This window comes from Mchenga conophoros, linkage group LG3 (assembly GCF_057382185.1).
Source record: "Mchenga conophoros isolate Kocher_MC1m ecotype Shallow Benthic linkage group LG3, M_conophoros_male_GT1.1, whole genome shotgun sequence".
NCBI classification, from domain to species: domain Eukaryota; kingdom Metazoa; phylum Chordata; class Actinopteri; order Cichliformes; family Cichlidae; genus Mchenga; species Mchenga conophoros.
Window position 1 is genome coordinate 43,328,182 of NC_140528.1, and position 24,257 is coordinate 43,352,438.

Genomic DNA, 24,257 nt, shown 5'->3' on the forward strand with positions numbered 1-24,257 from the left:
TTTAATAAAACATCTTAAATGCAGTTCCTCAGTCATTGAACGCACCCATTCAGCTTTTATTTGGTTGTGTTCTCGCCTTGAGCAGAATCGAAAGACTTCCACCTGCATGTCTGAGCCTGCAGAGCTCAGGTCTTGTTTTTCATTCTTTAAAAACACAGAACCGTTTAAAGGCGTGGCAGTGCATTTGTATAACCCAGCTGCTTCTCCACACCTCTTTCATACACTGAAGGTAACAGCACATCTGTGAATCACACAGTGCAGAGAAGCCAAACTGCAATGACTCAATCATTTACCTTAAAACTTTTAAAGGTATTTTAATGTATTTGATGTGGATCACACAGCTTTCTCTTAGTGATGAGCAGTGACTAAAAGCAGCCACCAGGTGGCGGTCCTGGCCCCGCAATTACAGTCAGCTGACATGAGCACAATAACTTCTTTTGTTTATTGCCAGAGTTAAATCACTAATCCTCAGGAGAAGAAAACATATTTGGGGAATTCCAGCTGTTCTTCTTCTTGCATATTCAAACTGTGGAGCTGAATTCACCGTTTCCAGATGTTGGAAAAAAGCCAACGCCACAACGACTTTGTTCCGCAACACAGCGTTTCCAGGCCACACCTGCAGAGTAATCTGATTACCCATTATTCCTACTAACAGCACAAGGAAGAACGAAAGCTCTTCCAGCACAGACTTCCTGCTGTGTTATTGTGCAGCCGTTTGCATTCCTGTGGCTGTTTCAGACACACAGCGATCCTGCCCTCCCCCAGCACCGCCCACAGCAGAAAACATTCATTCTCTGACCAGTTTTAGTTATTTCACGTTGTACCGACGCCTTTTATCATCATGAAACAAACTCCGTCCAAACCAAACCAGCTGATTGAAGTTTTTTATTAACATCAGAACATAATGCTGTACACGTAGGGGTTAAATCTGTGGCTATTGCCAAGAAACAAAAGTGAAAGATCAACATGAACATGAGAAAGCTACAGAAAATGTTCACATTACAAGAGAACTCTTATTAAAAGTCAGTGTTACACATGTCATTAGTATTAAAAGGGAGATATATATATATATATATATATATCTATCTATCTATCTGGCTTATACCTAAACACAAGACACGCTAAACCCCAAATCCTCATGTTCACGTGACGTAGTCATGGTTACTTGACATGTGATCAAAATCCCACAAACCCATGGAAGTCTAACCTCCAGTCTCCACAGTTTAAAGAGGTTTCGTTCTCAATCAACACACAAAAATAAAACTTGCTCTGTCATTGTTAAATTGATTAGTGGTCAGTTTCACAGGAATAAAGTGCTTAATGCTACATATTTGTGGACAGTCTCATGACCTGCATCTGCTTTTTTAGTTTCTCACAGCAGAGAAATATTCATGGTCCCCTTTTCTGGGAAGTGGAATCACACTGTTATATACACGTAGACAGGATTCTCAGTGTTTCACATTCAGGTTTTCTAATTCGTTGTTTTTTTTTAGCAAATCATCCTTTTTGATTTTTCTGGGCTTCGTTGTCTAGTTCAGGACACTTGTAAGTCGGTAGGGATTTGCGTTTTCTTTTATAGACCAATAAGCCAACAACAGCAAGAACAAGGACACAAAATCCTCCGACTCCAACTCCGACTGCGACACTCTGTCCACCTTGATGACTCTCGTTTCTCTGAAATGCTTTCCCGACGCGTCCGACCGGCTCGCTGACTTCATCCGTGTGCTCTGCAGATCACAAACATCAGACATTACACGCTGCACTCAGAAAAGGTTTCTATTCCAGGAATCCTGTTCAACAAACTCTGAGATAAAAACAACAAAAAAGTCTGAGTTTATCTGAGATCAGCAGCTCTCAGTGTCCTGCTCAAACAGCTCAGAGTTCGTTCACCCAGAGTTAAATGCGTGCGTGAGAAAGAAAGTGAAATTAGTAGGTCTCAGAATTCGTTTTTTTTTTATACTTTCGATGGCCGTGATTTACCCAAGTTACATTATGCATCCTGATTTTACAGCTGTTTTTTTTAACTGAAACTGAAGCTGAAAACCTGGTGAAACAGATGGGACACAGTTTACTGACGCGCCCGTCATACTAACGTTTCCAATTTAACCATTTCTAACCAGCCTTCACTGATAGTCGATGGCTCTCCTGCAGCTACAGCAGGGATGTTCTACTGAGTCACATTTTACTTTTGAGAGTCATTAAAATATGGAAAACAGATCATGTCAGGACGAAATAAGACACTGTGAATGGATCCAAAGCAGATCCAGACGGGATGAGCTGTGAAGCGACCAGAAGACACTCAGGCCTTTGGTCAGATCTGGTCTCTGTCCATGATCATGATCTGCTTTGCATCCTGCAGTGTAAGCGGACTCCAACATGGAGCTGATACTGATTCACACAAGATCCTGTGATACGTTTAGGTGGATCTGGGTCACTGACACAGAGTGTGAACTTCAGACTCTGTTCCTTTAAAAATGCTCTTTGAATAATGTCTCAATCGAAAATGCGAACAAAACTCAACGTGAAATGTAATCAGATTACTGTAAGACTGACTACAGCCGGTTCACGTAGTCTACAAGATCCAAGTGTGACAGACATGTTTCCATGAGTGTGGCTGAACACGACACATGAGCCTGTCATGTATCTGAAGCTCATCCTTCCCTGCAGAGAAACTGGCCGACAGCTGCAGATTTTATTTTGAGCTGATAATAATTCTGTGAATGACTGAAAAAACACTCATTTGCACGAAAACTATTTTAAAAAGCACAAAAAATAGAAAAGTGATGTCCAAGTGGGACAAAATAGGTTTCACTGCACAAACAAACTGCTCTGAACTTTGATAAGAACAAATAAGGGGAAATAAAACTAGTCGGCTGGCGAACCACGAGGGGAAGCGAGAGGGACACTCAGACTTTGTTGAAGAAATCCCGCCAGGATTTTAAGCTCAGTCTGTTACCGTGGTAACTGAATCAGAGTTGAAGCTGGCTCTCTTCCAGGAGCAGAAAACCTGAGTTTCCTTCATCTCAGGGTTTATAAACTCACATGCTTCCTGGAATCAAACCCTGCAGCTTTCGAACAAGTCTCATCAAAAACAAACTCAAGCTCACCTGCTTCTGTGACACTGAGGGATCTTTCCTCACTTAAGACTCTCTCGCTGCTTGCTGCGTTGCTCATTATAATTCTGCACTTGTATCTTCCAGCATCGCTGACGGTGACGTTCTTCAGCACGATGGAAACGTCTCCGTCCTTCATGAAGGCCTCTCGCAGCGTGACTCGACCCCTAAAAGACGAATGCTGGTACTTCTCGTATGAGCGTTCGTTGCGGTAGAAGAAGACGTAATCGTCCACACTCAGGTCAGGTTTGCTCCACTCCAGCACGGTGACGACTGCATCTCTGGGAGCCCGACACTGAAGAGTGACATCCTCTCCAATCGTCGCTGCGTACTGGTCTAAAATCAGAGAACAACATTCAGATATAATTCAACTAACCCTTAATAGATTGTTTCTTTCTTTATAAGAACTCTACATGGGGTGATTTCTTCATTTTGAATAAATTGGGGTCTCTGTACTGGAGCCTCTGGACCATATCTGTCCTACTGGAGCCTTTAGAAGCATTTTTAATGCAATTATGAGACTAATAATTTGTTTACTGTGCGCGTAAATGTGCTCACAGACTGTCCAAGATGTCTGTGCTTCAGTGTTGGTGAGTGAAGTTGGAGTGTTTCCTAAGTCAGTTATTTAATTCAGCATTTAGAAGCTATCAGTGCAACACACACACGCAGATAACACCAACTGAAAAAGGGAGGACTGTACTCTCTTGTTCAAATATTTGCCTCAGGGGGAAAAAAGAAAGAATTTATCTGCTGTACAGTTTCTTTTCTAACACTGACTGAATATGCGGAGTCCAAAACCAATCTGTGACGTCAAGTGATTAAGTCCAGTCTATGATGAAACCTGAGCCCACCTGGGTCAGGAACATTTACAGTTATCAGAAGCATCATGTAGCCTGGCGTAGTGGAGACTAAGCTGTGAGGTTTTTTTTAACCAAATTCTCTCTTTAGGAATATTCTTGTTGTGTCATGTCAGGGATAGAAACCCAACACATGTGACAGGTCTGATGATGCGGTCAGTCAGTCATGACTGGACTGATCTTCCAGGCGCTCCTTTCATGGGTCGCCACAGCAGATCACCTGCCTCCCTCTCACCTCATCCCAAGATCTTCCTCCGTCACGCCAACCCTCTGCATGTCCTCCTTCACTACATCCATTAACCTCCTCTGAGGTCCAAAATGTCTTAGCCTCACTTCTCCAACTTTGTCTCCTAACCTGCTGGATATGAGCGGTCCCTCAGATGCACTCGTTTCTAATCCTGCACATTCTGGTCACTTCTGTCTGGATCACAAAAATGACATTTCCATGCTGGATTGATCGATAACGTGGGCTGCTCTGCTATCAGGCCCAGAGACAGTGCTGTGATTTCTCCCAGTGTCTCGATTCCAAACACTAACAACACCTTTTTTCAAGCACTGCACAGCTGGACCGCAGCCAGCTATATGCACTTTTAATTACCAGCCTATCTTTTGGCAGGTTTGGCAGCTGATCAGCAGAAATTAGACAGTAGTTTCTGCAGGAACATCTGGATCTCCTCACACAAACACTGACATCAGTGGTCTCAGTTTGGACCCAACAATTCTGTGGCGCTGCTGAATCCCAGACATTGTAATTAGTCTGGAACATATTTCACATTTTCAGTACACACGGACAGGTTTACAGTAAGCTCTGTCATACCAGTCATAACACATACAGAACATTTTCGGTTGCATTTTTACATGAATGCCGAGCTCAGTTTGAAAAACAAAAACCCAAGAACAAAATACACTGCATAAAATCAGACTGTAAAAAATTCTCAAACACAGGCAACTGAAGATTATAATTATCTTTTTATTACATGCAATGGTCAGGTTTATCTATAAAACACATGCACAGACAGCAGCTTGACCAAAGGTCTATTTAGCACAGTGAGAACGAAACTACAAAACAGTAGGAGCTCATTAAAGCTTAATGTGGGGTTTGTTTGACTTTCCAAAGGTTCTCAATGACACAAGTCCAAAGGTGATTTGTGTGCCCGCTGGACTTCCGACAAAAATGCGTTAACATCCTGTAGGCACTTCTAACTTATTAATACTGACAGCTCACAGAAAACTGAGTGCATGGGTTGCACCACAGCCTGGGATTTTGCAAATTCAAACACATATTAGGGCAGGAGGAAAAAAGAAAGAAAGAAAGGCTTAAAAGTATCCTGCAGCCCGCCTGCAGCGCAGTGCCTGCAGTTACCAGGCAGATAATGCCACTGAAGCCTTTGTACGGAATGCTACTGACCAGCAGGATCACGGAAACCAACTCCCATTTCTTCCATATGCTGTTTGTAACGCACACAAACACACAACGACAGACGCACAAAACTCACCTTCAGACGCAAAAGCGCGATGGAAGAGCAGCAAATGTGCAAAAAACCACAGAAAACCCATGTCTGCCGTTAAATCCATGACAGCTTTATGCACGGCAACAAGTTGTTTACCAGAGCAGAGGAAGGACGAACAGGGCGGAGTTGAATTCCAAGAGTTTTGTTTTCGAATAACGCCTGCCCAAACCTGTTGCGTCATCACAACAAGCGACTGCGCCATCTACTTATTTTCTGACATTTTACGAATTTTTTTGTTTTATTTTCGAAAGAAATTCCAAGTATGTGAGAGGAATATGAATGTAGAAGAAGAATGCAGCGAACAGTATTTCTGAATGGCGTTATATAGGGAGCAAATAAACTGCTGCGTTTTACACTTGTTACATTTTATGTGCATTTTAACTGAAGATGTGTTAAAAAAACCGAAAACCCTGTAAGTCAGTTCCCGCTTTAAAAAAAAAAAAAAAAAACAATATTTCACTTCCTGTAATGACAGAAATCCCCCAGAAAATAAATCATAGTCACAGCTTTCACGTAGGCCTTCATCCAGTTTTATTATTATTATTATTATTAGGTGAGATATTAATGCAGCTCCAGTTAGATTTCCTAACGATACAGTTAAATGAACAGAAGGCACAGGAATGATATATAAAGACTGTCGTTTCTGTAACTGGTGTCCTGTGCATTTTCGTGGCTAAGTTGATTTGGTACAACAGTTCTTTTTAAAAGTGGGATGTTTAACGCTTTATTTTTTTAATGTATGGCGCCCTCTGCTGGAATAATACTTTCTGTGCAGTTGGATCACAGCGTGTCTGCAGGACTGAGGCTGTAATTATCAGGGAGGAAAAAGAAACATTAATTGTTTTAAGATGTAAGACAGAAGAAAGGAGAGGAAGATGAGGGTTATCTTGACAGGTAAGTACTACAGAACTACAAATATAAAGAGTACCTGTAAGGTTCTAATTCATGTTGGATTTTCACTGGATCTGTTTTGGTGAGATCATTGTGACACGTCTCTTTATGCAGGTGCAGCTTCGATAAACAATGTGGTACAGCTACACAGCTACACCACATCCTCTGGTGTTCACGGTCAGGGGATATCAGAGGTCGCAGTTTAGTTTAAATAAACTGAGTGAACCTGCAGTTACCCATGCTACACTGGCCGGAAAACAGCTGTGATGGCTCATCTAACATCTGGTTTGTTTGTTTGCTCTTGGAAAGGTTGCTTTCATAAATCCATCATTTATCCAGGTAAAAGTGTCACTGACATAATAAAAAAAGTGTTTTTCAAGAGAGATCTGATCATGAGGGCTGCGGAAATTATGACAAATATTTTCGATAAAGTTATTTTAAGTAACTAAAAAAGGAAAAGAGGACTGGTTGGATTATAATGCACAGTAACGCAGTAACCAAGATACGTGCAAAATTGGCCATTTCTTTATTTTATATACTAAACCTTATAAACCTTTTTTTACATAGAAGGATTTTTTAAACCAATATAAGCAAATACATTACACATTACATTACACAGTAATGGCAGCCTTGAGTAAGCCAGGATATTAGTTTACAGAGGCTGTTAAAATTATATGTCTAACGTTAAAATGTTGGTGACACAATAATTTAATCCTAATGGTACTGACATATTCATAGGGTTCATTTTTGAGTCAAAATATCATGAGGTAGTCATGATTTTGCAAATATCCACCTCGTAGTGCAGTTTGCACAAATTGTTTTAAAAATGCACTCACAAACATTACTGATGAGTCAAGATCTCCACAAACTGACAGAAACACTGAAGCAGCTCCACATTTTATTCTTATTGTCATGTTTGTCCTATTTGTCAGGTGACAGAAGAACCAACACAAAGCTCAGAGAGTAATGGTGACACAAGATCACAGGTGAAACTGGATGATGACTTGTTGGTTCATGACTGTATTTGATATGGCTGAAGTAGGGGAGAGCGGGGTAAGTTGTCACACTTTTCACACTGACTAACTCTTACTGAGCACCATACATCACAACGTAATAAATGTTTCACCAAATGAAAGACGGAAGTCTCGGGCACATATGATGTATTGATTACATTTTCATATCTTATCTCATTACGGAGTTGTAGACTGTTGAATGGAGAATGTGTACTTGTGACAATTTGCCCCATCGGCAGGTAAGTTGTCACACTAGATTATCTTAAAATAAGAACACAAATACTTAATTGTGATTATTGATTTTAATTGTTAAATTCAAACCAAAACTGGAAATTTGAACAATTATGCCAAGAGAATTTGGAAAAAAACAATTATTTCAATCCAATACACATTTTAATCAAAACATTAAGTAGAAAGAAAACTTTAGTTTGAACTTTAAACTCAAATGTTCTCTGGCTTGCACATAAATCCATCATAACTGAATGGAATGCTGCAAATAACTTGCTTTACTTAACATGTTTATCCTCTGAACAAAACAGATGCCCTATTTCTGATTAATCAGACTCAACTTCAGAGTCACAATTCTGGCACACATAAATTGCCTGGCCTGAGGTGCAAGCATCATGGGCCCATTAGTTGCATTTTACGCATTTTACCCAGGTCTCTTTTGGACAACTGTTTGAAAATGGCTCCACACAGACAAGGCAGAAGCACTCTTCATCATCTGATGATGACTCTTGAATTATTTTTCTTCTTTTAGCTGCGTTGTTCTTCATAGGTCCAGATGTTTTCCCCCCTCGCGTCCCTCTCTTTTGAAACAGCTTTTTGCTAGATTCAGCCTTATTCTTTTCTTTTTCTAGTTGCCGCTTCACTGGCGTGTCGGTTAGAATTGCTGATTTGCGTTGTTTTCTTCCTTTGCTGGATGGTTTTCGGCGGCCAGCTTTTGGATATGGCCGGATGTCCTCTGGAGTTGGTAGTCCGCTGTCAGTAATTGCAGTGCTGGGTAAGGGTGAGCTCGTGATAGAGATGGTGCTGGAGCTTGGCAGTTCAGAGTTGGTGCTGGGGCCTAGCAGTGCAGAGTTGGTGCTGGGGCCTGGCAGTGCAGAGTTGGCGCTGGGGCCTGGCAGTGCAGAGTTGGTGCTGGAGCCTGGCAGGGCAGGGTCCGGAATAGGGCGATCTGTGATGTAGGATGGTGCAAACTCGGCTTCCAGAAATACATTTCTGTTGTAAGGTTGAATCCCAGCCACCCTAAAACCAGCCTGAATGTTCAATGGGGTTGCAGCCAGAGGATATGCAATTGCCACAATCCCAGGAATGTCATAAATGGACATTGTCTTCCCAGGGTTGTTCCTCATCCAGGCATCACACGTGCTGTTGATGTGCCTCTTTAGTGGCCCGCAGACAGACCTGTCTAATGGTTGGAGCCGATGTGAGCAGTGCGGTGGGAATGACAGCATGATTATGCCATTTTCTTTGGCATAATTGAGTCCATCAATGGACAGATGAGACTCGTGGTTGTCCAAAAGGAGTAAACAGGGCTTCTCCTTTGAACACTTTGTATGTTCATTGAAATGTTGCAGGAAGTCAACAAAGTGTGTGTCTTTCATCCATCCAGAGGAATTTGCCCCTCCTTTGCTGCCGGGTGGCCCGTTGATCAGGAAATGGTCATGGAAGTGGACACGTGGGAAAATAAAGTATGGAGGTAAACTATTCCCTATGGCTGAGACAGCACAGGCCAGTGTGACAAGGGTTCCCCTTTCAGCAGAGGTCAATGACCCTACTTGTTTGAATCCACGTCTGGCCAACACTTTGTCTGGTTTATGTACAGTGGTGACCCCAGTTTCATCAACATTCCAAATGTCTCCTGGTCCAAACTCATATTTGCATAACACTTTCTCTAAGTTGTCAAAGAAAGCATTGACATTCTCTCTGTTGAAGCTACTTGCCCTGGCAAGGCTAGTTGCTTCTGGCTTTCTCAGTGACAATGTTGTATGCTGCTTTAAAAAGCCTGTAAACCACTCTTTGCTGGCCTTTTCTTTTTCTGCCCACAAAGGCACAAACTTCAGTTCGTGTGCCACAGCAAACTGGTAGGCAAGCTTTCTGACCTCACTTGGTGACAGACCAAAATAAATGTCAGCTGACCTAGTAATATATTCAACAAGCTGCTTTTCCAAATCAGGGGAAAAAATCTTCCTTGGCGTTGTATAACCAACCATTGTTGTTGGCATGGCTGTCTGACTTTCAATTTCTTCTCTGGTAATCTTTTGACAATACCGAGTTAGAGTACGGTAATTTATGTCAAAATCCTTTGCTGTACTTCTGATTGATTTGTTCTGCATCTTTACCTGCCTGACTGCCTTTAACATAATGTCAGGTGGTGTTCTGCCACGCTCTGTCTTTCGTTGATAATTTCGAACCATCTTACTTTCTTCCTTCCTTCCTTAATTCCTGCCTCTCCTTCCTTTCTTCAAAAACCTTATTACAAATACAAATGAATTACAATATCAATTTTTTGGAGCATTTATTTGTACTGGGGCAAGTTGTCACATGTGACGACTTGCCCCAAAGTTAATGAGACAACTTGCCCCAAACTGACATTTATGCTAATTTTGGCTAAATGTCAGGGTTAGCTCAACATAGCACATCAGCTGAAGTATCAAAAGACACGTTAATGTCTCCTCTATTTTGTGTAAAATAATAATTTGTAACATCTATACCTAACAAAGTTGTACTGACGAAAATTTAAAGTGATTTATTTTTCCTTTTAGGTCAAAAAAATAAAAAAGATGTGCTCACCTCAGATTAGAGCAGTCTTGACCACATGTGAACAGGAGGTTGACTATAGAAGAAGAAGTCACACAAAGTGGCTATTTCATTTTTGAGATAGAGCCTCTAGTGTTGGAGTTATGAACAGTGTGACAACTTACCCGTGTGACAACTTACCCCGCTCTCCCCTAAACTAAAGTCTAAAATACTTGTTTTAATATTAATTTAACATTATATAATCACATTTAAAACTATGAATTGTTATTTTAAATGGTTTAAAAGCATGTAGAATAGCATATGTAGGCAAGTATATTTCTCTGTTATCAAACGCACAAAGGAGAAAAAAAGAAACGGGGCAGGGTTCGGTGGTTAAATCATCCGTCCTCACCAATGCCAAAACCAAATCTACGCCCTTGGCTTATGGCACCAGTAGGCTACCGAAGACGATTGGGGACAATAAAAAGAAGCAAATCAAATAAAAAAAAAAAAAAAACGGGGGCGTCTGTTTCTTTTAAAGAATTCTGGCATTAACCTCAGAATTCTGGGGAAACAAAAAGAATGACCCCCCCAAATCCACTTCCGTACACCAGCCGGTCTATCTAAATGAATGAATGCGTTTACGCAGCAGCTTTTTGTTTGTTTGTTTGTTTGTTTTATTTCCAGGAAACCCCGGTTTTGACAGAAATATTAGAAACTTCCGATTTTCTATATTTGCTGCCAAATACGTCGGAAATGTCGATACTGCCCCTGCAGGAATGACGTGTATATAAGCATGTCACACATGCCATTACCCCCCCCCCCCCTCTTCTTTTAAATTACTCACCGCTTCATTGTCGCATAGGAACCAACAGTTGTGAAATTCCACTTTTTACGGGTTTTTAGGGGCATTGTCGGGTCTCCCTTGTTACCCTCGGCGCACCTGGAATTTATTCCGATCCTTCAAGCGAGATATCCGGGTATTTCGGCCCATGTCTGTCGGTGCTGTCTGAACAGATAATCCAGAAACTCCGTGCTCAGTAAATCCAAACGGCGATCCAAAATTCCTTTGATTACATCCATCTCCCGTGGGGAACAACTGATACATCCAAAAACGGGTACACCCAGCCGTGGAAAACTCCAGCTCAGAACACTGACACTGTCGCGGCCCCTCCTCTTCCTCCTCCTCTTCACCTCCTTCTATGGGCATTAACGGTGATTGGCAAACCACAGTGGTCTCTCTGAGACGTAGATGCAACATGCGGACAAGTGGAGAGCAACGTTGATCCTTTTCTTCCTTTTTTTCTCAGCAGCTGGCATCTAACTTTTTCACGCACCGCCGCCTACTTGGCCGGAGTGTTAGTAAAAGGCTCTAATTTGAAAATTAACTGCAAGGGATGAGAGGAAGCCGTCCCACTAACCATCTGACCACAGATACATACAGTTTATAGTTCACCTCCTTCTCCCCTCAGCTGCTGCTGCTAAAATCCAGTAAATTCAGCTGTTGCACACACTTGTTTCTCTGTGTTAATTTAAAACTTCACCACACACAGTTTCCCCTCTTTGCATCCCTCACACCTCCTCTGATGTGCTCTCCAGCTCATAGCCACATTTAACCCTTTCTGCCCCGCTGCACTCCCTCCCTTCTCATGTTAAACGCCCCTCCGCTTTGCCCCAGTTCTTTTTTTTTTTGTCTTCATATGAGCCACCGGTTCAAAACCCGCCCTGCTTTATACTTTCGACTCTAATGTTGCATTCACGTCACTTCAGGTGAATTTCATATTTTTTTGTCATTTCTCTGACACTTGAAAGCATCTTGTGTGATTTAAAAACGTTTTTTTACTATTTACTTGATATCTGCTATTCATCCCATGCAATATGTGCAGTAAAGCAGTTCTCATCCCAACCTGGTTAATGATAACATTCCCTCATTTTAAAAACATGCATGCAGGCTTTACTATGTAGATCCCTGAGTAACGCAGATCTGTTTTTCTCTACTCTGCAGGGTTTGTGTGGTGTTAATCCCACTCAGTGTCTCTCTGTGATCTACCGAGGCCTTGTGTTCGTACCAAAGCTATAAAACTAAGAACTAAAAAACACTGAACGCCTTTTTCCTGGAACTGCAGAATAGAAACCACAGAGCCGCTGAAGTCAAGAGGAAGGAGGTGTGTTTAACTGCTGTGATGAAACAAAAAAACACCTTAATCACACAACACTGTGCAGAAGAATGGGACACGCATCGCTTCTGTGGCTGCTCTGTAAGTACCTCATGTACTGAATGTAAAATGTGTAAATGTTGATCTTGTTGGAGTGCAGTGGATCTGGGACACAGAGATGTTTGCAGCTACAGGGAGGAACGGATTAACAACTGGATTCCACTTTAATTATATCAGTGGTTAATCCGTGCACTTTACTGAGCTGGAACAGCTGCATCTTCTCTTTAACTGAAGGTTTCACCAGATTCAAGCTTTTACTTCTTTAAACTCTTTAGAGTTCAGATTTTCAGGTTTTTGCTGCAGACAAACCACAGCAGGGTTTAAACGTCTACTTCACCGTCTCCTGCAAATCATGCTGTTATCTTATTGTTGTCCTTTTTTACCAATCTTACTGATGATTACCAGTCATACATGTGCTCTGTGGTCACAGGTCTTGGTAAGCTGCATTTTTAAGCAAAGACTCCCCCCGTTTTTATCTCTGTGTGTATCTATGTTGCAAAGAGTGGCACCTGCCAAGCCTTTAAATATATCAACTCATTTAATTGTCACTTATTCAATTTTCAGTCCAGGTTTCATGTCCAGATTAATTTTAGCTGGTAGTCACCAGTTTAAGTTGAGTGATTTGAATTTTTTTTTTCTTCCAAATTTCAGATTGCGGCTTACTTCTCTTCTCGGTGCTGAGCTGCATTACCTATGGAGGTGAGTGAACTCATAATTTGGAATCCTAGAGATGTTAAATGTAAAAAAACAAGTTTTTCTTCACAGAAAATAGATTTGACATCAGTATTTTTCCTTTTCTGAGTAATTTTTACATTAAAAAGTCTGCAGCGGTCAGGAAAATGTGTGCAATTAAAAACAGAGGAAAATTTGGGGAAATACACTCTTCGTGCTTGCTAAGAATTGGATTTTGAAACTGATACCATTACTCAAATAAAGAAATGTTCCAGTACATAAGTCACTACAGTTTAATAAAATAATGTGCACTGTTTTAGCTTCAGATTAACTTTTAGACTCAAGCATATGTTGCTTAAACTGGATTCAGATGTTCTATCTGTCTTTGACCCTGCACCACAACAGACATCGGGATGTTTTTCTGTTCATTTGAAAAATCTATAATCTCTCACAGCTCGTCTGACTGTGAGTCCCAGCAGCTCTCAGTTCTTTGAAGGAGACTTTGTGTCTCTGAGCTGTGAGGAGGACGACAGCTCTGCTGGATGGACTCTGAGGAGAAACACGAGCAAAGACACCAGAGCTGAGTGTGAGGAGTGGGGACAACCAGCTGGTTCTTCCTGTAACATCACTGGCTTCCACAAATCAGACAGTGGAGTTTACTGGTGTGAGTCCAGAGAGGGTCCCATCAGTAACATGGTTAACCTGACAGTCACTGGTAAGCTGAGTGTGTGGAGTTAGTGTTGATGAAGCTGTGTGTAAATGGATGAAATGCTGTAGTTTGTCTCTGTGTTGAGGTGGATCAGTGATCCTGCAGAGTCCTGTCCTCCCTGTGATGGAGGGAGATGACGTCACTCTGCTCTGTGAAACAAAGACCACTCCCTCCAACCTCACAGCTGCTTTCTATAAAGATGGCTCCCTCATCAGGGAGGAGCCTACAGGTCACATGACCATCCAGCATGTTTCCAGGTCTGATGAAGGCCTCTACAAGTGTGACATCAGCGGTCATGGAGAGTCTCCATCCAGCTGGATCACTGTCACAGGTGAAGCTTCTGTTTCTTTTACAGATTTCAGACCCAAAGAGACTCAAAGTGACCACAAAGACTTGTGTTTCTCTTTAGTTTCAGGTTCTTCTACCTCTCCTCCTCCATCAGCCTCGACTGCCTCCCTCCACCTCTCCTCTCTTTCTACTGTTTCCTTCTTCGCGGTGCTGTCAGTTTCCTCCATATTTGGGCTGCTCCTGCTGGTTGTACTGGTTGTACTGGTGAGAAGATGTGTCTGGAGGAAACCTGAAGGTGAGACACACATTCTGTTCACATTCAATGTTTCTATATAAATCAGCTTAAAGTGACAAAATAACACAATCTACAGTGTTTTTCTCTGAGTGGTATAAAGTGGGTGAAAGTCAGTCCTGTTACACTGACGCTGATATCTCACCCAGTGGGAAATTCACACTAAAGTAACTGAAGTGGATAAACATAATCACACATGTAGGTGTGACCATGGGGTGAACTGTTCCTTTAATAACAGTCACATGATGCACAGGATGTTGTTTTTGCACTTTGTGAGCACTTGTTTTTAAACAGTTAAATTACCATATTTATAGTGAAACTACACACTGCAGTTGTGCAACATTTTCTGCTTCTGCATTTCATGTTCAATAACATGCTTTTAATATAGTTTACACTAAATGTTTTTGTTTTGCTCTGGGTGAACCGTAATGCTGCACTTGAGATTTTGTGGTCAGAGTCTATCGAAGTGAACAGAAGCTTCACCGCCGTCCAGTTTCCTGTTTTCTGACTAAAAGAAGAGAAAATAAAACCTTTTTTTCTTTTACATGTTTTACCGCAGGTCTCACAAAGATCACCCACCGTAATGCTGACTTTAGTCTTTCCTCCACTTTGCATTTTAATCATCATTAGATGATTATGAATATTAGTGCTCCAAACATCGAAACATCGGCAGTTACAGTACAGTTATCAGTGGAAAATCTTTTTCATCTCATTTTTTGCAGAAAGAGATCCTGCAGCAGCCACTGCTACCTACTCACCAGTGAGAAGAACCGTATCGAACCAGCAGTATGAGTCAAACAGGACGAGTGGTAGGAAACATTTCCTGTTAGATAATATCTAGATTCTTTGATGATCCAACGTTTCTTCAAAACGTTACTCAAGTTTCGTGTTTTGGGGTTTTTTGAAGAGAATCTCCAACATGTGCTTGTTCAGACACCGGTGATACTTTTAGGGTGAACTGCAGGTCCTCATGCTACTATTTTATCATGTGTATATATGCTATCATTTCCACTGCACTGGACATATAACAAATCTTTGTGACATGGCTTTAAGTGTATATGTTATACATTACTTTAAATATATCTTTACTTTTGTCACACCGTCAGACCAGCAGGCAGTGTGGACATCCAACTGTGTGAACACAAGAACGCAAAAATATATTATTACATTACACTCAATCATGTGTTATTTACCAGTATATTCATAATTAGAGCTACTTTGTTATATTTTGTAACTTTGTAATATGTTGTTTTCTTTAATTTAGTTTGGTTAGCTACTGTTCTTTACTGCCTTGGAGCAAGCATAGCCACATAATTTCCTCTGGGATTAAAAGAGTGCTGGGATAGTCAGATTCTGATTCTGACAAAGTGATTAATATTAAGTTGATACCATAGATACGTCTAAAAAATCTGGGATCAATTCAAATCTCAGGAACCTTGATTTTAAAATCAAGGTCAGAGGTCAAGTTTTCTGAAAGTCTGGTAAACACAATTACAAGAAACGGACAAGTTGCCCCATATTTATTTATTTTTGGCCCACCTACTAAGAGGCTGAGGGTCCTTCTGACTCTTGTGCTGTTGAAACAGGCGACTCCTCCCTGTGTCAGATTAGGTAAAGGTATCTTATCTTGTGTTAAACCCCCCATTTTTTAAAATGTTGTTTCACTGGAAGACTCAGAGAAAGAAAGAAATACAGTTTTATATCAGATTCATCCCGACTGCAGTTTTCCCTTCCCACTGATTGCTGATTTAATAATATCATTATTTCAAATGCTGAAGCAGCAGCAGTGACAGTTATCTGTTCTCAGAGGAAAATCTGACTTGATTTATGCAGAGAAAGATCCCCCAGCAGCTGCAACTGCAACCTACTCGTCGGTGAGAAGAACAGCCTCAAACAGGACGAGAGGTACGCCGAGTTTCCTGCAAGATAAGCTTTAAAACGTGTGATGTTTCCTAAAAAGTTCCACAAGGTTCATGTTTGGGGTTTCAGACGAAAGCCTGGTGCTTCCTTTAGAAAGTAACTGCAGGTGCCTTGATTTTTTTTTTCTTCCATCAGTTCAACATTTCAGTACTGTTAGCCCTGGGCCTGCGTTAGTTTGCGGCCAGATATCCATGTTTCTGCACGTCAGCGTACTAGAAGAGCGACAACAGCAAAGAAGCTCTGCTGCACTTCAGTTTCCTGTTTTTCTGATTTAAAAAATGGGGAAACACTTTTTTTATTCAAATGTTATTTGAATAAATGTATGTCAGAGTTATCCAGCTTTTTATCAAACACAATCTTTCCTCCACTTGACATTTTAATTGACACAAATGACACAAATGCCAACGTTTCAAATTGACTTTACAGAAAAAGATCTCTCAACGGCTGCCACCTACTCATCGGTGAAACGAGCAGCAGCAGACGAGCAAAACGGAGCAAACGGGACCAAAGGTATGAAAAATTCCCGGCACGACAAACTCAAAAATCTTTGAAGGTGTTCTGATGTTTCCACAGGAGGTTTTCTGGGGTTGATTGTTTTTGAACATGTGTCGGATGCATCTGTGATGAAATCTGCTCCATATGTTGGTGTTCTGGATCAGCAACTAAGCTAAGCACTAAACTGAAGTGCACGACTACGTTATGATGGTTGTTAATAATCGGAATCAGAATTCTTTAGTAATCCGAGAGGGAATTATGTGGCCACAGTTGCTCCAACATGGTACGAACTTTAACTAAACTAAACTAAACAAGAATCAGCTGACAAAAAAAAATCAACTCTTTTCAAATCTTCAGTCCACTGAACATCAGCCTCACTTTTCCAGGTGCTTGGAGACTTTCCAACTTTCCAAACATGGAATCTTAGACTCTTAACATTTCCAGGTCCATATTTTTTATCTTTTGACTCTGCTTGAGTAGCTTAGCATGATTCACATCTCAAAATAATCCTTCTTTATTTGATATGGAGTCTTGGTGCAGGCCCTCAGTTCATTCTCTCTCCCTCCTGACCACATTATTAGAAATGTTTAACGTGATTATCCATGGCTGGAACAAGATCTATGTCAGGAAATAAAGAAAAACACAACTGATCCACTTCAAGATGAGCTTTCCTTCCAAGTTATATCTTGAGTGCAGCTGCCAGTTTCAAAAACAGATAATGCGTCCATGATGATTTTCCTCCTCACACAGAGCTGTAACACAAACAGCTGTTGAGTGAAGCAGATCTGTGGCGTCTCTGTGCTACAGAAACAAGAAGAAAGTCTGGATAAGCACGTGGTGATGCTCACGTTCTTTCTGATCCACTTCTGCATCCTTTGGTGGGAACTGAAAGTGTAACCTTGGATAATTTGATATTTTGGAAGCTGGTCCCATCTAATGATGGTAACAACACTGTTGTCTAAGGAGCTTGGAAAGAAAAGTGTCTGGACTTCTTTAAGCTGCTTGAAGACGTTTCACCTCTCATCCAAGAAGCTTCTTCAGTTCTAAGAGTCAAATGGTGGAGAGTCCCAGATTTAAAGGTAGAAAGGTAGAAGCCTGGGACTTCCAGTGTTAAGCCTGCAGGAATTTTGGGACAAAAGGACCCCCTGATGATCCTCTACCTAATCACATGAGCCAAGGTGTGAAAATGGGTGTGGGTCACAAACACAGTTGTGCACGTTCAATGCAGACAACAGGATTCAGACGCCTTCACATTCACCCTCTTGTTTGTGTGCAAGAAAAAAACAGAAGTGTGTCCACCGGACTCTCGGAGTGAGCACAAACTTTTGGTTCTTTTTGTGTTCTCACTTTTACTATAAAGTCAGGAACTCCTTCTGATGTGGTGAAGGTGTCTTTAAGTGGTTCAAACCTTTTGACTCATGGGGCTTTGAGCTTTCAGACTTTGTGCACTGATAATAAAGCAGCAGTATTTTCATTCAGATTTTTAAACTGGGTCATTCTTCCTCAGAGTTTCCCTGCATATACTTTCACTCCGTTGTAGGACTGACCAGTGTTAATTGGGCCAAACGAGGCCAAGAAGTCATGGCAAAAACTCACATCTGTCCAATATGAGGTGAATATCGGTGGAGGCAGCTACACTCACCGTAAAAGTCAATTTTTCTTTGAAACAGCTTTCACAGGTTAGCAAAGTGTTTTATTTGGGTTACGTTAAGTTTGCAAAGTGTTAAACGGGCTTGGCAGATGTGAGTAGCTCTGCACTCATTAAGCTTCCTGTTTCGAGCACTAAACTCAGCAGAGGTGCTAAAAAAAGTCACTCCAGGTTGAAGAGAGGATGTGCTGTGACTTTATGTGCAGCCCTACTCATGAAAAGTCCACATTTTCCCTCACGTGACTTCTATCTTGTTTTTTCAGTGTGCGATCCAGCTGCAGGTTACTCTTCGATGCACATAACAAGCGAAGTCAGTTATGGAGAAATCGCCATCAGGAAAAACAGCAGGCACAGAGGTACAGCTGCTCCTCTTTCATACTCGCTGATCTTCTGCAGGATCTGGTTTAAGTGCACAGATGCTGTTTGTACAGAGGAGGAGGAAGTCGGATCACTTTGATCCCTCCACACTGTAAAACCTAATCAAAGCCTAAAAGCAATAGAAGAAGAAAAATGGGGTCAGATTCATCCTGCTGCTGGCACTGTGATAAACACTGTGAAAAGATGATGACGCAGTGACAGCATCTGCACTGTAGAGCTCCACAAAGCAGACAGGAGAGACTCAAACTGTAACATGAGGAAAATGTTGAGGTTTAACACAAATACTGAAAGTAGCAGAGCTGCTGCAGACGAAGCAGCAGAGTGTGACCCACAGTAAGTATGACATACTATATGAACGTGTGAGTGTCTTACACCTCTGAGTGCTCAGGAGGAGCAAACATAACCACAGCCTAACGAACCATTAAAAAAACACAATCATTTATTCACTTACTGAAAGTAGATCTAATGTTTGTTTAAAGCCAAGAAAGAAAGGTAGAAAAAAGGAGGACAGTGTACGAGCACACATCTCTCAGGATCATGAATCGTTTTTAAGATACTGGAAAATTTAAATATTTCTCATAGAATTATTATAAACTATGAATCTATTAATTTATACTTTCATCTGCTGGGACACAACACAAAAAAGCACATTTTGATTTTATAAAACATAAATCAGAGGCTTATTTATGAGCTCAGCAGGTAGGATCATATCACTGTTGTAAGGTTTATGGAACAATAAAATGGTTTTAACCTTCAGCCAACAGGATGAAAAGGGAAAATATAAAGATGCTTATAACAAACTTCTTGATGCTCATCTGGGAAAGACAGAGATTTTAGATCATCGTGTTATCTGTGCTCTGAGCTCAGCGGGATCCTGCAGAGATCTGGTGGCAGTTTTAACCTGCGGATCTCTTAGGTTGACCATAACCTGCTCTTCAGCCCTTAACCCTGCTTTGTACTGTAGATCTGAAGACATTATGCCTTTAATGACACCTCACAGGCTCTGGGTTTGAATCTCCTGGTTGGCTGTGTGCAGTTTTTTACACTGGACTGGGGACCTGTTTAGTTTGTAGAGCTCTATCCTGTGTGAGCTTAAGTTGGATCGAGTGTTAGGGAAGTGTGTGGAGGGAATATTTTATAACCAAACCAAAAATGTTTTTTGCACTTAGGTTTTTGTACAGATTAAACAAATATTCATACAAGTTTTCAACAAGTGTGGCCAGTGTGAGCAGGTAGATTTGGTACTTTGGACAGAGCTAAGCGAGCTGCTTTCCTCTGATTCCACTATCAGAGATAAACATTAACAGACTGCAGATAATTTACTGCTGATGTGAAATGTCCCAGTAAGAGAGGCAGCAGGAGCAGTTGCAGCATGTTTAGTCGCATAAAATCATTTCTCTAATAAGAAGTGCGCACACTTACTGCATTTAAAGCACGAGCCCCACATGGACACAACAGGGACAAGTGGGTGGTGCATGGTATGCTTATGTCTCTTCATAAAACAGCATTAAATAAGTTTCATTCAGATAAAGGTAGGATTGGTGAAACAGGACGTTTAGAAATTCTATGGATACCAAGTATTTACAAACAGGCGGATGATCGGTGAAAGATTATCACTGAAGGGTTTTTTGGGGAACAGAAAAAAGTCACCAGCTGCTGCTGACACATCTCCAGTTCCTGAATGATTAGTGTTCATGTTCTTAGGAAAATAAATCAAAGTGAAAGGACTTCAAATTTGATAAGTTGTTAAATGTTTTTTCTGCCTCAAAGAAACAGTCGACTCATAAAGATATAAATATTTAAAAAAGGAAAATCAAAGTTACACACAGTAAATTAATAATGAACAAGCTGACATATCAATAAAGGAAATGCATGTATTGGTATCACATCACCCAGACTGTCCTGTAATGATAATAAGAATATGTCAATAACATTTCAAAAATAAATAGTAAAAAAAAAACAGGATTGTGTCAACAGTGAAGTGACACAATCCTGAATCAGAATCACCAGAATCCCACTATAATACAAAAATAAACTTCTTGTAAACAGGAAGTAATGTCAGACAGAAGCAGGCTCAGGGAGGGGCGGCCATCTGCTGCGAGTGGTTGGCTGTGAGGGGAGGGAGAGTGGACAAAGACACATCGTGGAAGAGAGCCAGAGATTAATAATATTAATAATGACTAATGATTAAATACAGAGAGGTGTGATTAAGAAGAAATCCCCAGTGCACCATGGGAAGCCCCCCAGCAGCCTAGACTGATTCCAACGTAACTGAGGCAGGGTTCAGGGTCACCTGATCCAGGCCTGACTTTATTAAAGGAGAAGAATCCTGCAAGAACAAATGTCCTAAAGGGAACAAGACTGAGGAGCCAGAAATCTCTGACATGAGCCTGCTGAAGGGGGCCCAGCTTGGGCCAGACTCATTATTAGTGTCAGGAAAAAGGTCAAAGGTCAGATGAAAAAACAGGCTTTTGTTGAGCAAATTTGAGTTCCTCTGCTGCCACCTACTGGCTCATATCATTTTGTGACTCGTTTATTTTTATGCTGTGCACATACTGGCCACTTTATTAGGTACACCTTGCTACCACTATTGCCGTCAGAACTGTCTTAATCCTTCACAGACTCAGCATGGTGCTCAACAACATTCCTCTGAGGTTCTCATCCATATAGAGATGATAGCATCACACAGCTGCTGTACATTGATGATGTGAATCCAACACGTCCCTAAAGTGCTCCGCTGAATTTTCAAGGGCTTGATTTGGTACAGATGTTATAACTGCATTTATGACACAGAGTGTAATAGTAACTGTAATAGTTTTATATTCTTAGACTGAAAATGAATCTTAGAAATAAGCAGCAGTTTATTATTGACATTCTGCTCTAAAAGTAGAGCGTGAAATGTACAAAGTGATGAGATTCTTCCATTATTTAAACCAGTTTACTGTCCTGTCAGATTCAACTGTGAGCTCTATAATGTAATTTCAATTAAGTTTTACCTATATAGTGCTGAATCACAACAACAGTCACCTCAGGATGTTTTATATTGCAATATAAACCCCCCAAGGATAACACAGAGAAAACAGCAACAACCAGACAACCTCTATAAAAAAAAGCATTTTTAGACAGTGGGGAGGAAAAACTCCCTTTTAACAGGAAGTAACCTCCACGAGAAGCAGGCTTTGGCAGGGGCGACCATCTCTGGTGACAGATGATCTGATATCCTCGTGTTGGTGTTGTTCCCAGACCATCATGAAAATGTTGTTCCAGGTTCAACATTGGAAGTGACCAATCACATTGTTGTGACGTTATTCTTTTGCGCGCCAAGCCATTCGTGCATTTATGAAATTCCAATGTTGCAAGGACAATATCAATTCTACTTACTGTTTATTAAAGGGTTACGGTTAGGGTCAGGGTCTGTTGATCGGCGGACAGAGGCGGTTTCACGCAGCTTAAGTACAGTTTTTTGTTTTACGCCGGTTTTTCCCGAAGTCGCAAAAGTATGACGTCATAACATTCTGATTGGTCACTTGCAATGTTGATCCTGGAACAACATTTTCATGATGGTCTGGGAACAACACCAACACGAGGATATCAGATCAACCCTCTGGTGACTGCCTGGAGGAGAGGGGAGGGAGACAGGAAAAAAGACACGCTGTGGAAGAAAGTCAGAGATTAATAATAACTGATAATTAAGTGCAGAGAGGTTTATACACACATAGTGAGTGAATAAGTCACTCTCAGTTCATCATGGGAAACCCCCAGCAGCCTGGGCCTATGAAAAAGTTCATTTGAGTCAAAGCTAACGAATCTGAGTCTCTTTAAAGGGTTAATTTGATCTACTTTATCAAATCCAAAGTCAGTGAAAAAATGAATATATTGTCTTGATCTTTGTGAGGATTTATGTGAGTACAAGACTAAAAGTGTCCCGGCTCTGTTACACTTCAGTGGATGTTTTCTTTGTGGAAAATGTTGCGTGTGCAGTTATTTTTTTGATGTGTCCCAGAAGTTTTTATCACCTGAAATTTAAAAGTTTCTTTAATCTGTGTGTTTTTGTTCAGATCCTTCACCAGAGCCAGGGGTCATCTACTCCGCACTGAAGTCAACAATGACGCCTTCCAAACAGCCGATCCAGTCTGACCAGAGATGACGGCTGGCTGCTAAATACAGTCCTGCACACCTCTGTGCAGCACATGTTATTTATTTAATTACATGCTGTGTGTGTTTGCAGTTTTACAGTTGCACTGAAATAAATGACTTGAATGTACAGTTTACGCTGAGGTGGATTTTTTTCTTTTTCCATTTGGCCAATCACTGGAAACATGAAGAATCAACGGACCGGAGCGTGCATGTCCATGCCTGCAGAGTTCATATTTGAAAACAGTCACTGCATGTTATCCAGCTCCACCTACTCCCCTCCACACATGCTGGGTTGTTTTAGCACAACAGATATTGTATCAGTGATAGAGGTAAAGAAAACACTTTGCTGTTTATAATGCATGTTTAAAGGAGGTGAGTGCAGCTGTCTCAGATGAAATCTAGGGGACTGGATCCTAGAGGTGGACCAGTTTTTGCATATTTTATAACATAGTGCCATAGTGCTGTTGAGTGCCAGGAGGATTTCTATGATATATTATATATATGATCTATTATACATCGGGGAAACCAAACAACCTCTGGCGAAGTGGATGGCACAACACAGAAGAGCTACCTCGTCAGGCCAGGACTGAAGTCTATTCACACCTATAGGCCAGTGGACACTCTTTCAAGGATAAGACAGGGAGGAACGCTGGTTTGATCGCAGAGTCAAGGAGGTCATTTACGTGAAAAGGGAAATATCATCTCTGAATCGAGGAGGGGGCCTAAGGGTACATCTGTCACCATCTTACAATGCTGTGATTGCAGCCATTCCCCAACTCTCTGTGAATGGTACTCATGGGCATTGGTGCATGATTTCTTGAATCATGTTCTCCATAAACTGATATAAATTTATATATACACATTTTTGTATCAAATGTTAGTTTAAAGTCTACTGTTTTAGTTTAGTCAGTTCGCTTTCTTATCTTCTTCTCCCTGCATCTCTTCCTGCGTTCCCTAGTCAGTCTTGTCTGCATGTTTATTTACCTTTCAAATTCCCCAGTCCCCGGCTCTCTGCGTCCCCGGCTCTCTGCGTACCGGCTCTCTGCATCCCCGGCTCTCTGTGTCCCCGGCTCTCTGTGTCCCCGGCTCTCTGTGTCCCCGGCTCTCTGTGTCCCCGGCTCTCTGCGTACCGGCTCTCTGGGTCCCTGGCTCTCTGTGTCCCCGGCTCTCTGTGTCCCCGGCTCTCTGTGTCCCCGGCTCTCTGGGTCCCTGGCTCTCTGTGTCCCCGGCTCTCTGTGTCCCCGGCTCTCTGGGTCCCTGGCTCTCTCACCCTTGTTCTGTGTCTTCCTAGTCATGTCTGTCTCCTTCCTCCTCTTTCCTGTATTTTGTCAGTCTGCGTCTCAGTGTGTGGCTTCCAGTTTTATTTTGATAGTCA

At 41.4% G+C, this 24,257-nt stretch overlaps 2 protein-coding genes across 2 annotated transcripts; one reads left to right on the forward strand and one right to left on the reverse strand.

Annotated features, from left to right (window-relative positions):
* Nucleotides 1-871: 871 nt before the first annotated feature.
* On the reverse strand, nucleotides 872-5,624 carry LOC146578835 (uncharacterized). The gene is made up of 3 exons (XM_085268966.1): nucleotides 5,467-5,624; nucleotides 3,108-3,449; nucleotides 872-1,727 (listed from the first exon to the last, which is right to left on the reverse strand). The coding sequence occupies exons 1-3, from the start codon at nucleotides 5,543-5,545 to the stop codon at nucleotides 1,498-1,500; spliced, it is 651 nt and encodes a 216-aa protein (XP_085125092.1). The 5' UTR covers nucleotides 5,546-5,624; the 3' UTR covers nucleotides 872-1,497.
* Nucleotides 5,625-12,236: 6,612 nt separating this feature from the next.
* Nucleotides 12,237-23,011, forward strand: LOC146578836 (uncharacterized). Its single transcript, XM_085268876.1, has 10 exons — nucleotides 12,237-12,385; nucleotides 12,995-13,042; nucleotides 13,470-13,730; nucleotides 13,810-14,055; nucleotides 14,134-14,307; nucleotides 15,027-15,113; nucleotides 16,138-16,209; nucleotides 16,651-16,734; nucleotides 18,631-18,723; nucleotides 22,804-23,011. Exons 1-10 carry the CDS (start codon nucleotides 12,355-12,357, stop codon nucleotides 22,890-22,892), a joined length of 1,185 nt encoding a protein of 394 aa, XP_085125002.1. The 5' UTR covers nucleotides 12,237-12,354; the 3' UTR covers nucleotides 22,893-23,011.
* Nucleotides 23,012-24,257: the final 1,246 nt, after the last annotated feature.

Bases quoted from the DNA above. Each gene is read 5' to 3' on its own strand.
- LOC146578835 (XM_085268966.1), bottom strand. From the start codon at position 5,545: ATGGATTTAACGGCAGACATGGGTTTTCTGTGGTTTTTTGCACATTTG. The intron at 3,450-5,466 runs GTGAGTTTTGTG...CTCTGATTTTAG, and splicing joins TCGCGCTTTTGCGTCTGAAG to ACCAGTACGCAGCGACGATT. The intron at 1,728-3,107 runs GTGAGCTTGAGT...TGTGATCTGCAG, and splicing joins CCTCAGTGTCACAGAAGCAG to AGCACACGGATGAAGTCAGC.
- LOC146578836 (XM_085268876.1), top strand. From the start codon at position 12,355: ATGGGACACGCATCGCTTCTGTGGCTGCTCT. The intron at 14,308-15,026 runs GTGAGACACACA...CATTTTTTGCAG, and splicing joins TGTCTGGAGGAAACCTGAAG to AAAGAGATCCTGCAGCAGCC. The intron at 16,210-16,650 runs GTACGCCGAGTT...TTGACTTTACAG, and splicing joins AGCCTCAAACAGGACGAGAG to AAAAAGATCTCTCAACGGCT.